Source organism: Lontra canadensis, unplaced genomic scaffold, assembly GCF_010015895.1.
Source record: "Lontra canadensis isolate GAN:19392208 unplaced genomic scaffold, GSC_riverotter_1.0 scaffold171, whole genome shotgun sequence".
NCBI lineage: Eukaryota > Metazoa > Chordata > Mammalia > Carnivora > Mustelidae > Lontra > Lontra canadensis.
The window spans coordinates 1,850,749-1,866,068 of NW_022631165.1; the positions used below are offsets into that span (position 1 = coordinate 1,850,749).

At 56.1% G+C, this 15,320-nt stretch overlaps 1 protein-coding gene across 1 annotated transcript in view; it reads left to right on the forward strand.

The window, feature by feature from the left end:
- The window catches only part of LOC116860171 (ATP-binding cassette sub-family A member 17-like), a gene marked incomplete at its 3' end in the record, with an annotated part of 57,829 nt that overhangs the window by 13,056 nt on the left and 29,453 nt on the right, over positions 1–15,320 (forward strand). The window contains 10 exon segments of the mRNA XM_032846064.1: positions 700–873; positions 4,814–4,980; positions 5,270–5,278; positions 5,786–5,908; positions 6,986–7,025; positions 7,028–7,114; positions 8,103–8,257; positions 9,097–9,252; positions 9,481–9,691; positions 11,011–11,161. Coding sequence (XP_032701955.1) covers positions 700–873; positions 4,814–4,980; positions 5,270–5,278; positions 5,786–5,908; positions 6,986–7,025; positions 7,028–7,114; positions 8,103–8,257; positions 9,097–9,252; positions 9,481–9,691; positions 11,011–11,161 — 1,273 coding nt within the window.

Here is a 15,320-nt window from a genome sequence, read left to right on the forward strand (position 1 = left end):
ACAAACGGAGAACCTGAAACTCAGAGACGTCGACAAGATCCAAGGTCAGCCATGGTTCATAAAGCCGGTTTCGGGCAGGGCCGCCTGGAGCCTCAACGGGGCTCTTTCCTTCATGGATGCCATCCTCACCTCCCCGGCTCCTACGCTCTCCACTTCCCGGGAGCTGAACGTCGGCATCGCACCCGAGCTCGTCTCCCAGCCTGCGGTTGGCCTGGCTCATCTCCCAGTCCGGAGGGCCGTGCTCACAGCCGGGAAAACCCCGAGACCCTGACCGTGCTTCCCTTGCTGCACAACCCTGCACAGACATACTTACTGTGGCTGAGCCTCCGTTTCCTCCTCTGCCAGCAGGGAGGGCGTGAAGGCTCTGTAAGGGGCTGTCGGTAGGGTGCTGGGCTGGGGGCTGCGGCGTGGGCCACCATCTGTGCAGGGAGGGCTCGGGCTGTAGGAGACGCTGTCCATGCTGTCTTCGGCAGTCACAGACCTGTGCCCTTACGGATCCATGCCTGCCGGCTAGTGCCGCACGTACCCTTAGCCTTTCCATAGTGGAAGCACAGATTCCGTAAAAGGCTCCTTCCCTTCTGGGATGCAGAGGTCCCCGCAGATCCGCCCCCCCCCGTCCCCGGCCATGGCAGGAAGGCGCGTGGGCCACCTGGCGCGTGGCTGATGGCCGCTGATGGCCGCTGCCGTGTCTTCCCGCAGCCCACGTCGCAGCTGCCGCTGGGGGCATCAGCTTCTCCTTCACGTACCTCGCGCACCTGTACTTCACGTTCAGCTACCCCCAGAGAACGCACTTCCAAAAGCTGGCCTTCTGTCTGCTCTCCAACGTGGCCATGGCGCTGGGGGTCCGATCAATCTCCACATTTGAGATAAAAGGTGAGCCCTCTCTTTCCCGCGGGGTGGGGGGTGACCTTGAAGCTCAGAGCGGCCAGGGGACCTGCGTTTCTGCGAGGCCCTCACAGGCAGCTTCTTCCAGCCTCGGGGGCGCTTGCAACACCCTGGCAACCACGGTGGGTCGTAGGACACGGTTCACGCCACACGGCTCTCGGCGGTTTGCGAGCCCAGCTAAAGCCAGTAACGACTTTGCAACTACAAGCCTATGTAGCTCCATGGAAAAGACAAGAGTTGAGTCGGTGAGCACGTTAGAACTTTGCATTCGCAGACGCCACGTTCCTCGAGCACAGACTTGGGGGAGGCCCGGGGGCCTCGCAAGCTCCACTTTGGGAAGCGCACCCCCACGGGCTCGCTTGTCCTACCTTCCGGAGGCAGAAGAATTCCTCAGAATGCCGACGGCCACCGCAGAAGCTGGCAGCGAACACATCCAAAACGAGGGCCCGCTGGGCTCAGGAGGCTTTCTGGGTGGAACTGGCATCCATCTCAGCAGCAGGAAAACGCCCGTGGACACCGTAGCAAGCGACCTCTCAGCGACCTCACAGCTCAGCGTTGGCTTCTATCTCGAGTTCTGGTTCTAGACGCTACGGCTTGGTTTAGGGACAGGCAGCAGGGATGGGAGTTCTAGGTTGGGTCTGGTTTGTGTGTCTTCTTACTGCAACAGGGATAATTTCCAATGACCTGGAACCACCTACCAATTTACTTCTCTGTTAGACAGGGTGGTCTCAATGGGTTAAGGGTGTGAAGCTAACCAGAATTTATTGCTGGTGAGTGGCTGTCCTTAAGAAAACACTGATGAGGCCACACTTCCAAAATGAGCACGGGGGAAAGTAGAATTCATAAGGTCTCTGTGACTCCTCCTATGTTAGGGAGTGGATAGGGGAACTTTATGGGGACTTTCTGTTGACAGCTGAGATTCTCTTCTCCTCCCCGGCTTTCTTGAAGGGGAGCCAGGGAGTCGGTCCCTGCATCTGCACCCCAACCCCTCATAAACGAGAGGGCCTTGGGGAAGGTGCTGTGGTGCTGACCACATCGTGGAGGAGAACCCAGAAGAAATTTGCCCCTGAGAACCTGGCGGGGCTGCAGCCCGGGGTCACCCCGCAAGGGCCGTCCAGGGACCCTCAAGTGGGGACGTGATTTCCGGTGGCCCAGGAGGACAGAGCCCCCACTCCGGTGCCTGGCAGAAGCACTTTCATCCCCATCACGGCGAATCCTCCCAGACGCGTTCTCCAGGGCAAAACGCAACACAGTAGAAAGCAATTAAAAACCCAAGGCAATAAGCCACCGTAGGTGAAAGCCAGCAGAAAAGTCCCCACATTTCGGAATTACCAAGGCTCAGACTGTTAAGACAGCAACGCTCAGTATACGTTCTTCTCTAAAGGCCGTGTTTGCGTGTACTGGGTGGGCTCGCGGTGCCTTTGAAACCGCTGAGAGAGGGTTATGACCTGGAACTGGGTTAGAAGAAACCATGCAGGAGGCAGCAGAGAGGACCAAAAAGATGCGAAAATGTGCACGAGAGCTGAGAAAGCATTCAGAGAAGAGTGGGGAGGGCTTGTCCCCATTTAAGAAGAGGTCCCGCAGGAAATGAGAGAAGGGGGCAGAAGAAATGCTTCTGAAGAGACAGAGCCCAGATCTATCCCCAAACTGGACGTCAGGAGGCCCGGCAAATCCCAGACAAGAATACGAAGAAGACGTCTACATGGGACACACCAGCGTACGAGAGAGCACAGCAGGCGGCAGGAGGAAAACCTTACGAGAAGCCAGAGGAACGGAAAGGCGAACAAAAGTGCTTTTCAATGGGAGCCGAAGCCAGTGGTTCACCCTGAGAGAGACGCCTTCAGTTTTTGTTGGGTTTTGTTGTGTTTTGAACAGGTGAGATTAAAATACATAAGAGGGGCTCTTTGAGGGCGTAATGTCAGAACCTAGAGGGCATAAATACTTTCCAGGAGGAGAGGAAAGATAATTTACTTCAGGCTTGGCTACGCGGAGCCAATCACGTTAATTCAGTACTGAGCCAACGGAAGACTAGAAGCGTCGGATAGAGAGAGAAAGGAGTAAGCAGGAGATTGGCTGAGTCCCGAAGCGGTGGAAGGGAGAGCAGACTTCAGGCCCCTGCCCACCTCCTCTGTGGGGAGGCTGAGACGTCGGGGAGCAGGACGGGCTGGCACACAGCAGTCTGGATGCAACGGATGGGGGCAGGGCAACGGAAATGGGAAATACTTTGGTTTTCGTGGGGGTATTTTTGTTTTGTTGGTTTTTTGCTCTGAAAGAGGACTGAGTGTCTACAGCAAAAGCGGGAGAAGCCTACGGCGTTGAGAGCTCCTGCGGAAGTGAGACGTAGGACCGTAGCGGGGGTGGGGAAGGACTGGGAAGACCCCGCGAACGGGCCTCGCGCCACGTCATTTGATGACACAGTCTGGTTAAAGACGAATAATGTAGAGCCTACAACGATACTGAAAAAAAATTTTTTAGAAGTATAAATAATATACCAACGTTGGATATGAAATGGAATCGTGAAAACTGGAGGAGCAAGGAGAAAAGGGGGAGGAAGAGAAAGGTTTGGAACAAATAGTCATGAGCTGGCGAGAGGCGAGTTGTGTGGAATGTGAGTGGTGCAGGGAGACCAGGTACAGGGAGACTGTCAGCTTGGACAAGCGGCAGGAGTGGGCCAGAGGCTGCCTGCAGACATCCGGCCAGGGGCAGTTGGGTGGCGGGGGATGGGGCGTGCGCTCTGGGGATTTTGGGAGCCACTGACCCCCCGGTGTGGATCAGGTCCCATGGATACTTCCCTTGGATTGCTTGTTAAAGCTCTGTTTTGTGATTCTTTGGTCACACGGTCACAGTCAATACCTAAAGTTGACCGGCAATCCCATGTCTGCCGAGGTGGGAAAGGAGCCTTGCCCCTCTGCCCTCTGTACCCTGCAGATCTGCACTGAGTAGGGATGGACCTCTTGGGAGCCAAGTGTGCCCCGTGGCCACTGCAACCTTGGAACCCGTCCTGAGTCGTGTGAGATCTGATTGGTGGCCAGCGGACGGCGACACTCTGGGAAGTCATGTCGACGCACCGGTCATGGGAATGGGATCCCCGTGGGTCTCTGGCCCCTGGTCCCCCTCACCAGCGGGTTTGGAAATGCAGCCTCCGCGGGGCCCCCCAACCCCCAACACACCTGACTGGAACTGAATCCCCAGGCGCTCAGCAAGCACTGGCGACCAGGGACCTGGCCCATCTGTGCGCTCACCACCCCCTCGAGTCTCTCCTGCTGTGTTGGCGGTTCCACCACCACCACGAGCCTGCCAGGTGGCAGCAGACGCTCCGTATCTCGGAGGCTCAAAAGGAGAAGCTTCGTCAGCTGGGACTTAGCTTTGGCACTTGGCATCACACAGATCACTCCCCACCCCTGGCGTCCTGGAACTGGTTCCGAGCCCTTCCTCCGTCCCTTCCCTGCTCCGGGAGTGGGTGTGCATGAGGCCCTGCGCGGATGGTGAATGAACAGTATGGGGCCAGATTCAGAGCACAGAGCGGGAGCCCCTGTGATCACGGTTGGCACCAGACGCTTGCTCCCGGGACGCTGGTCCCCGGGGCCGGGCCGGTAATCCACCCAGGGGGGATGAGAACGCAAGCTTGCAGGGTAAGGAGGTAACTACCCTGACCTCACTTGGAGCGAGAATTAGCCCAGCAAGACAACAGGCCACCAGGTGCAGATGCGTGGAGAACCCCCTTTTTGGCCCAAGGAAACCACTAGCACTTCTGGCAATCCTGAAAGTGGCTTATCTCACTGGAGAGCCCACAACGTTCGCTTTCCCCTTCCCTGTGCCCGTCCCTTGACTCCCAGGCAGTCCAGTCCTGCCAGCAGCCTGGTTGCCAGCGGTATAGGGGGGAGCAGTTTGGCTTTCGTGCAGTGAGGTCGTCCTTCCTTTGGCTCAGGCACGGGTAAGCGGTGGAAAACTATCGGCAGCGTGAGCGGGGAGTTTAACTTCTGCCAGGTGTTGCTGCTGCTGCTGCTGGACGCCGTCCTGTACAGCGTGGTGGCCTGCTACGTGGAGGCCGTCCTCCCGGGCGAGTATGGTGTCTCTAAGCCGTGGTACTTCTTTGTCACGGTGAGTACCGGTGCTGCTGTTCCATAGGCCACGTTAGACCTTTTTACAAGCCCCCACCCCGTACCCTCAGCCATCTCAGTGGTGTCCTGATGGAAATCTCCAATCCCAGGAAATCTAAGCCAGATTCTCGAGCCAGGATTCACCCCAAACCTACCAGCTGTGGTCGGCAAGGGAGAGCGATGAACGCATCTCAGTGTCTCTGACGTTTGCCCCCGTGGGTGTCCCATGCAGAGTCCCTTACAGACGTGTCTGCGATGTCCTGGTGTGCCCACCCCCGTGTCAGGCCCCGAAAGTCTGCACGGGACACCACCGCTTCCCTTCCCCCTTTCTTGGCGACCCCAACAACTTCTCAGAGTCACTGTGTCCTTACAAAGTGGGGTCACCTGCGGGCCTGTCCACGGTCTTTGAAGGGGGTGACCCCGTCTCGGGGCGCTGCGTGGCTGCCTGCTGGCCCTTGAGGAGTGTCCACCCCAGGATTTCTCCAGGCTCAGCCAGGGAGGCTGTCAGCCGACATGACGGCTTCCCCAGCTCGCTGGGAGCCTGGGTGCAGTGCACCCGCTGTTGCTCGCCCCAACCTCGGGACCATGAGCTGTGGGCGAAAATGCAGCTTACCGGTAGTGAGTCCACGAGCAGGTTGCTTGGCTTCTCCGGGCACCGTTAAATGCTGGATACCAGGAAAGGTGGGGGGCTGGGGGCGGGCAGCGTGCAGAATTTAATTTACCATACGACGACAGTCGATTCACCCGAACAGGCTAATGTCGGTTGACTTTCTGTCCAGCCGTCACACTGGCGCGGACAGTCCGTGCCCCTCACATGGCCCGTGCTGGACATCGGGGACCCCAGCAAACCTGCGGAAAGCAAATTCTTTCAGGAAGAGCCCACCAGTTTGGTGAAGGGGATTGAAATCCAGCATCTCTACAAGGTATCAGCGCATGACCCTCCCTCCTAGAATTGACGAATACTTTGTAGAGGCTTGTGTTTAATTCTGACGGTGGTTGCGAGGTCTGTTCTCGGGTAGAGGTGGGATTTCCTCCTGCGACGCTGTCCTCAGGAAAGGAATCGAACATGAAATGTCTCCCGTTTGCTGTTGTGCAGTGGAGCGGAGGAGGATGGAGGGTCTCGGTGGCATCTCCTGAAACACTCTCCCCAGCCCCACCGCACCAGCGCGGTTGCCCAGGGACACCCTGGAGCTCAGCCCTCACTGGCTCACGCCGTTCCTGCATGGTTCACACACCTGGTCACTGGGTGCCCTGGCTCTCGGGACGGGCTTCCAGATGGGTGTGTTTGTCACCAGCGTTCACACACAGAGCCCCGCGTGACCAGGCGCTCCTGGGACAGGATGCCTAGACATTGGCCCTGTGCCCCCACACGTCCCACAGAGCACCATTTTCTCCTTCGGCATCTTCTGTTCTTCAAATGCGATGAGCGCAGGGAGAGGCGGTGTCCTTGTCACGCTTCGTGCCACCTTCCTCTGCCTGTGGGAGCAGGAGTGAGCCAGGGAGGGGGGGCGGGGTGGTGTCCCATCATAGCCCAGGGGACTCACGACACGGGGGATGGCTCCAGCTCCTTCACGCATGGCAGTAGCGGGAACAGCCAGGCACGAGTGCGGCTTCCGAGAGCAGGGATCTCCCCTCTGCTCGCAAAACGGGCTGTCTGCAGACACGTGGTTCTGGCATGATTTCCCAGGGGCTTGCCACGTCACGCGGGGCAAGGTGTGGCTCGAGAAGCAGGGAGAACACTCCCTGCCAAGCTCCAAGCCCTGCATCCTCGAGCCCTGGCCTCTGTGGCGTGGGTGTCGGGGAGAACCCCCAGCATGGCATCCCCGTCAGGCTCCCCGGCAGCCCCGGGCAGCTACACCCCGAAAGAAGGACTCCCGTCCACATTCCCACTTGGATTCCCACTGACGGACCGGCTTCCCTGGGACTTGATGTGGGTCGTAGACGCTTCAGGAATGCCCCGGGCCCGTTAGGGAGTCGGTCACACGCTGACTCTTCCACAGGTGTATGACATGGGAAGGGACAGCCACAGCGCAGTCAAAGATTGACCATGAACCTGTACCAGGGGCAGATCACCGTCCTCCTGGGACACAGCGGAGCCGGCAAAACCACCCTGTGCTGCATGCTGGCAGGTACCCGGGCCGGGCCGGCCCCTCAAGGAATGGAGCCTTCCACCCGCCCCGAGTGCCTCCGTCGGCCCTCCTCAGAGCTCACCGACGAACGTGTGTTATGAAGCACTCGCTGTTTCCTTGTTTTACCGTCTGTAGTGTGTCTGGTGGTTCACGTGACCCCGTACTCGGGAGAGGGCATCGGTGGCTCTTCCCGTCTGGGGAAGTAGGTCTCATACACGGTCAAGGGGCTGGCACACGGCTCTGCGCTCCTCTTCCCACAAGGAGGGGCCCGGGCAGAGAGAGCTTCTCAGACTCCCCGCTGGGCGCAGCCCTAACACCATGACCTGGGCTGGAACCAAGAGCTGGATCCACTGAGCCAGCCAGGCGCCCCGGATCTGCTTAGGTTGACGTAGAGGAAGGAGATACATGGGAAAGAAGGCCAAGTCCTCTCACAAGTTCATACTTCGGGAACACCAAAAACCACTGCCTAACTACTTAGCATGCGTTGGATAAATGAAGAGCGTGTATTCGTAACAGTGAAATCTTATTAGTCTGCCCAAATTAGAGAGATTTCGTGGATGTGGAGAAATGACCTCAACAGGCCATTTTGTGGAAAAGTCAGTTAAAAAATCAGAATTTATATTTTCCCGTGTTTGCTAAGAACTTTAATGCATGAGGGACACCCGGGGGGCTCAGTCGGTGAAGCGTTCTAGCGAACCCCATTTCCGCAGTATCGCCTAGCACATACGACAGTGTAATTTGCTTTCCGTGCGCCCATGTGTTTGTTCCCTAGCCGGACAGGCACTCCTCAGAGGCAGGAGGGATGTCTCCGTCTCCGTTCCTGCCACATGTCCTCCTTCAGGGTCACGGAACACACAGTCCATGGAGGTCACTGACCGTGACAAGGAGTGAGGCCATCTGATGCGAGCACTGGGCATCTGTGAGCCCTGGGGCTGCGGAGTGCTCTGCGGGAACATGACCTTGGCATATGTCTTGTACTTGCTCCTAGGTCTTATTCCCCCTTCAGGTGGATGGGCCTATGTCAAGGGGTATGAAATTTCTTGTGATATGGCTGAGATCCGGAGGAGCATGGGCTGGTGCCCCCAGCACGATATCTTGTTCCCAGACCTCACCATAGACGAGCATCTTTCTTTCTATGCTCAGGTGCGTCCACGGACGGCGGGCTATGTTTCCTCTGCGTCCGATCTGGGGGAGGGGCAGCCTGCAGCCTTCCTACCCAGCCTCGGCAGGCCCTGAAACCTCCCAGGACGCGAGTCCCTAAACATTCAGGAAGGGGCCGGGGGCATGGGGTACGGTTTGACTACAGAGGATACGAATCGGAACCAGCGAGACATGCAGGGTGAGGTCTGGGCCCGTGTCCGCCCTGCTGGGACGTGGCTGTGCACCCGGTAGCTCACTTAACCGCCAAGTGTCCAATTTCTCTCGGAGCATCATCACACAGGCCCGAGAGGTCCAATCCTGGGGCACACCTCCCCACTCCCAGCAGGTCCGGAGCATAAACTCCGATGTGGCCCCAGGGTACGAGGTGAATAACCAGGATGCCCATCACCCCAAGGATTTAGAGGTCCCTCCCGGTAGCTGGGGAGAGAGGCCGGCCAGACTCTTCATTACGCAACACAGATCTTTCATCGGTTGAGGCTCCCTGGGACACCTCCCTTTCGGTCGTGATGTGCGATCCTTTAACGTGCCGCACTCAGTGTCGATGAGACGGATGTTCACGCGGTTCAAAATGCAAAAAGCCTTTTGCGCATCCTTTCCCCAAAGGTAGTAAGCCTCTTGTGCCGAGTTTACGTATATGCTAGCAAAGTGCTGGCTGGACTGGTGGGCGTCTACCGGGGAGGTGGGGAGGGACATGAGGCCACCAGGTGCTGCTCGTGGAAGGAACGGGACGACACCGAGGCCAGGCTCCTCTCGGACTGGACAGGCCAGCGCCACTGTCCCGCGGGAGCCCCCGCCGGACCACTCCGTCCCCGCTCTCGCAGCTGAAGGGCTTGTCCCGTCGGAAGTGCCCCGAGGAAGTCCAGCGGACGCTGCACGTGCTCGGCCTAGAGGACAAGCAGGACACCCTGAGCCGGTTCCTGAGCGGGGGCATGAGGCGCAAGCTCTCCATCGGGATCGCCCTCATAGCGGGCTCCAAGGTAGGTGGGCAGGAGGCCGTGCACAGGGACGGCCGCTTGGGGCCTCGGGCTCCAGCCCCCACGCGGCTCGGGCTGGCTGCGACCCCCGGACGCCGGCAGAGCGGCCCGGCCAGCGTGGGGACGGCCACATCTTCCCAAACCGGAGCCTCACGGGGCCTCCTGCACAGCCGGCCCCGGCCCCAGACCCCGCTCTGCCCCCACCCCCAGCGGCCGCCGCTCTGCCCGCAGGTGCTGATGCTGGACGAGCCCACCTCGGGCATGGACGCCCTCTCCAGGAGGGCCATCTGGGACCTCCTGCAGCAGCACAAGAGCGACCGCACCGTGCTGCTGACCACGCACTTCATGGACGAGGCTGACCTGCTGGGGGACCGCGTGGCCATCATGGCCAAGGGGGAGCTGCAGTGCTGCGGGTCCTCGATGTTCCTCAAGCGGAAGTACGGTGAGCGGTGTGGGCGGGCGGGCCGGCGGCCTCCCTTCCCCACGGGCCCTGGCCCTGGCCCTGGCCCGGGGACAGTTTGCTTCCCCGGAGGGCCCCCGAGACAGGAGCGGGGAGCGAGGTGCAGACAGTCTGAGACCCCGAGTCAGGAGATCGAGGTCTGAGCTTCACTCTGCCGGTTCGTAGCCTCCATCCATGTGGCCAGGACGACCTCAGCCTTCCCCGTCCGATCTAGAAAACGGACCTCAAAAACCGGGTTCCTCAAGGAGTGAGCAGTGTGTGCGGAGCGCCTGGGCGGGTGTGGGTGGTTTCCACGGCGGCCCCCTTGTTCTCCTGGACCCCACGCCCTCCGGGTCTCTGCTGCTCGTGGCGTGGACGTGCCTCTGCCCACGCCCGGACGTCATCGGGTCTCCTGTGCTGGAACTTGTGTGTGTCTCCAGCCCAGACGCCTTCCTGAACACCGCAGGCGTGCACCTGGAGCCTACTCCGCAGCTGCGTGGACGCCGACCAGCTCTGTGCGGCTCGTCCAAACCCTAAGCAGAGAGGGGGCCCCTGCTCTCAGTGACCACACCCACTGCCCCCAGTATAGATAGCTCCTTTCTCGTGGAAGCTTGGCCAAAACCTTGGAGGCTCCCTGACCTCTCCATCTCTCAGAGCCCAGATCCCATCGGTCTGCAAGCCCCAGGGGGCCTTCCCTTCTCCTACCTCCACGCCTGGCTAGCGCCCTGGCCTGTCGTCCATCCCCTCCCGGATTACTGCACTCGCCGGCTAACTCACCCCCCCGCCTCTGCTCGGTTGTCCGAATGACTGTGTTACCCTTCTGCTTGGCTCCACAGTGATCTTCCCTCCCACCAAGAGAAAGTCAGAGTCCTAGGACTGGCCCGCAGGGCCTTGCTTGGCCTGGTCCCATCACCCAGTGGCGTTTCCAGTGCTCTTCCAGTCCCCTGCTGTGCTCCTACCCTCGGTCCCACTGGCCAAAGCAGCATGCCTTGCCAGCTCCCTCTCTGGCCAGCGCTGGCCACACTTAGGTCTCATGACCCTGTTTAGAATCACACTCCTCGACCCCCCCAATCCCCTCCCATGTTTGTCTTTCTCCTCAGCGCATGTCACTGATAATAATCTATAGATTTTCCCCATTTCTCTTATTGTCGGCCTCACGCCCCTTTAATGAGAGCCCAGGAGAGCCTCGAGAGCGACTTCCCTGGGGTTTCCATCAGCCCCCCAGGGCCGCCCCGCCCCGCTCCACTTTCCTGCGGAGCTGTGCATTCTGAGCCACGGGAAAGGAGTGAGGGCGCTTCAGGGTCTCTGAAATGTTGTTTCAGGTGGCGGATATTATATGACCTTGGTGAAGAAACCTCACTGCAACACAGAGAAGATCTGTCGTCTGATTTATCACCATATCCCAAATGCGGCTTTGCAGTCCAGCAAGGGAGAGGAATTAACATTCATTCTTCCTCAAAAGGACACACACAGGTGAGGACCCCAGAGGACGGGAGGAGCTGTTTGCGGGGACGGAGTTCAGAGCCACCTCTCTGCCCGTCTCCCCAGCGAGGGCTCTCTATTCTGCTGGGGTCTGGACCCCCCAGGCCTTGGGCATCTGCTGGGAAGACAGCACACTCCAGCCAGATCACACTCGAAAACACGGGACGCTGGTCATATCCCCCCCCCCTTCAAAACCCTCAATGGCTCCCAGTAGCCTTCAGGTTAAAGTCAGAAGCCCTTTATTGGGTGGCGGAGCTCGGAGTTCGGTCCGATTTTCTTTATTTCGGGCTTCAGAGTGGTCCCTGGCACTCCCCACGGGCTCCTCTCCCTTGCCTTGTTCTCCAGCAGGAACCTGAGCTCTGGGAAGATGAGAGCCGCGGAAGGGAAGTCCCCTTCACTCCCATCACAAGTTTCTTTCTTCCTCCCATCTTTACAACCAAGGACACGGCCTCTTCCTCCCAGAGGCTCACCCTTCAGCCCCGGCTCCAGATCTTTCCATCCTCAATTCTCAAAAGCCCATGTTCTTGACTCGCCCCACTCACCTACACCGTCAGTTTGTCTCTCTACTGGGTCCCTTACTTCTGGGAGCACCCCAGCCCCTGGAACCCACAGCCACACTTTCTGTCTCCATGATTTGGGCTGCTCTCAGCTCCTGTTACTCATGACATCGGGAAGCATTTGTCCTTTGGTGACTGGCTTAGACTGCTGAGCATAAACTACTCAAGATTCAGTGCACAATTTCCTTCCTTTTTAAGGCTGCATAATGTGCCATCTCACATCTCATGCACACTGTGTTTATCCGTTCATCTGTGCACACGTGGGCTGCCACACTTGAGCTACCGTGAATAATGCTGTTATGAACACGGTGTACAAGTATCTTTTCAGACTCTGCTTTGGATTCTTTGGGGTATATTTACATAGAAGGAGGGGTGCTGGGCCATTTTGCATTCCCTCCCACAGCACACAAGAATTCCAGTTTCTCCGCAGCTCCCCAGTACCTGCTGTTTTCTGTTCTGTTTTATTAGCGGTAACTGACCTAAGGAGTGTGAGGCAGTGACTCACTGTCGTTTCGCTTCACATCTCCCTAATGATGGTGATGTCAAGCATCTTCTCGTGTGCTTACTGGCTATTCACAGGTCTTCTTTGGAGCAATGTCTATTATGCATTTAAAAAAATATTTATATTTATTAAGTCATCTCTGCCCCCAAGGTGGGGCTCAAACTCAGGACCCTGAGATCAAGAGTTGCATGCCTCTCTGACTGAGCCGGCCGGGTGCCCCTCACGTCCTTTGCCCATTGCTGATCCAACCTGTTTTCTATTGTTCTGAAGTTGTAGGACTTCTCTCTATATTATGGATATTAGTCCTTTATCAGATACAGGATTTGCAAATATTTTCTCCCATTCAATGGGCTGCCTTTTTACTCCAAGGACAGTGTTTCCTGATGCGCAGAATTTTTAAATTTAATGAAGTCCAACGTGTATATTTTTTCTTTTGTTACTGTGCTCTTGGTGTGATGTCCAAAGAAATCATTGCCAGATCCCATGTTGTGAAGCTTTTGTGTGACTTTTGTGTGATTCTCTCATTTTGTTCTTTTGCAACATTTTTCTGTTGTTGTTGTTATTAAGGGTCTCTTGAGAGGCCATATGAATTTTAGGATGGGTTTTTCTATTTCTGCAAAAAAAAAAAAAAAAATCATGCTCTCTTGGTAGGACCTGTACTGACCGTGGAATGCTTGGGCTGACACTGGCGTTTGAATAGCATTACGTCTTCCGGTCCATGAACACGGGATCTGTTTCCATGAATTTCCCTCTTCTTTACTTTCCTTCAGCGGTGTTTGACAGCTTTCATTCTACATGTCTTTCACTTCCTTGATTAAGTCAATCCCTAAGTATTTTATTGTTGGATGCGATGGTAAGTGGGCTTCTTTCTGTAGTTTCTTTTCAGATTTGTTCATTGTACTTAGAAATGCAGCTGATTCCTGTGTGTTGACTTTACATCCTGCTCCTTTGCTGAATTTACTTATTGGTTCTCACAGCTTCTTTGTGGCGTCTTTATAGAGTTTTCTGCATATAAGATCATGTCATCTGCAAACAGATCATTTTACTTCTTCCTCTCCAATTTGGATGCCTTTTATTTCTTTCTCTTGCCTAATGACTCTGACTCTAACTTCCAGCGCCAGGCACCTTAGACGGAGCCTGCCAGTGAGTCCGCTGTGTCGGTGAGGAGGCGGATTCCGGGTCCTTCCCACACTAATCCCTGCCTCACCCATACGCTCTCAGCCATGAGCCAGGCTCCTCATCACATAGCAGAAGAGTTAAATTACCACTCGATTATGAAAAGATACCTAGAAAATCCACACAGAAGCTCAACACCACACTTCTGAATAGCTTATGGGTCAAAAAGGAATTACAAAGAGTTTTTTCGAGTTGGACAGCGATGAAAACACAACAGACTCGAAATGTTCATACGCTGCTACTGCGGTGCCCAGAGGGAAACATACAGCTTTGAAACACTACGTTAGGAAAGAAGAAAGCCTTAAAACCAACGACCTGTGCTTCCAGCTGAGGGAGGGAGAAAAAGCAGAAGTGAAGAGTACAGAGAAGAAGAGAAATAATAAATTTGAAGAGAGCAAATGACGGAATTAGAAACAACAATAACAAAAATTGAGAAGACTAAAATAGCCAGACGTTGTTTATTACAAATATTAATAACAGTGATGAGCCCCTGCCAATGCCATTAAAGAAAAGAAGAAATACAAGAACCAGCATCAGGAATGAGTGGACCATTTCTCAGCCCAAGCACAGACTTACGACAACTTCATGAGAAAATACCACAAATACACTGTACACTGTAGAATGGGCTGATTCCTTGAAAAACACAACCTACTCAAACGGACACAAAGTAAAAGAGGAAAATCTAAGAACCACGCATCTACTGCAAAATCGAATTTGCGATGACAAACATTACCAAAAAGAGACTTGCAGGTCCCATCAGTTGCTAGGCCAATAAATCTCCCCCAATCTTTCAGAAAATACAGAAGGGAGCACCACACTCTGATACCAATACCAACATCTAGAATGTGGACATAAACACAAAGTTTTTAGCAAAATAGCCACTGAATGGACTTACCTGGAATTCCAGAATGGCTTTGGCCCCTAGGTCTGGGGTCTCGGTGGGATTTCTGGAAGGCTGAGCCCAGCCAGAACCCCTGATCAGAGCATCTCCCAAGTCCTCCAGGGCATGGCGGCTTCATGGTGACTCAGGGCTCCTGGAGAAGCCGCCCAAAGCCTGCCCAACCCCCTCTGACCCAAACCCTATCCCTTCTGTCTAAAGTCAACCAACAGGGGAACCAACGATCAAACTGTAGTATACTGCTTTTATTGAACACCCCTCCACGATGAATGAAAAGAAACTATTAAGGCCTGCACTGGTGTTGTTGAACCTCAGAAACATGTCGCCCAGATGAAATGAGATACAGAGATACAAGGCACCTCTGACAGTAGGAGTCCGGACGCTGGTTGTGTGTGGACGGGAGAGGAATCACTTGAAGGGGGTGGGAGAGCGCTCGCAGGGTGAGGGAAAGGGTCTGCCTCTTGGCTGGGGTGAGAACAAGGCATTTCCCGAGAGGTAAACCTTCCTGCAAGACAGCCGCATCGATGGGCATGATTTCAGTCCCAGGAGACTGAAGGGCAAGGCAGCGCGCCCTGTGAGGGTCTGACCACTGAACTCACAGCACAGGCGGGCTGCTGTGCCACGGTCCTTGCATTTAGCTCCCTCCGGGCGCGAGGTCGTGTCTGTCACCCCGATGAGGAGAGAGGGGCGAGATGAAAGAACCAGCCCAGAGTCACACAACCCGTAAGGGGCAGACACTGGCCTCAAACGCAGCCCCCAACAGTGCGCAGCTCACACTCTCACCCACCGTGCTGTCCATGGTGGTCCATGATGCGGCCTCTCTGGGGCATCCCGCGTGCCCACAGGTTTCTTAAAGGCACGTTGTTGGCCTGGACACCGGGCTTGAAGGAGCACAAGCCCGCACCGTAGGAGATTGTGGATTTCTTAATATCACACAAAAAGTCCCGATTCCTTCAGCTCCAAACTATGGAAGGCATGCATAAGGAAGGGGTCGAGATTAGTAGGGTTAAGCATTAG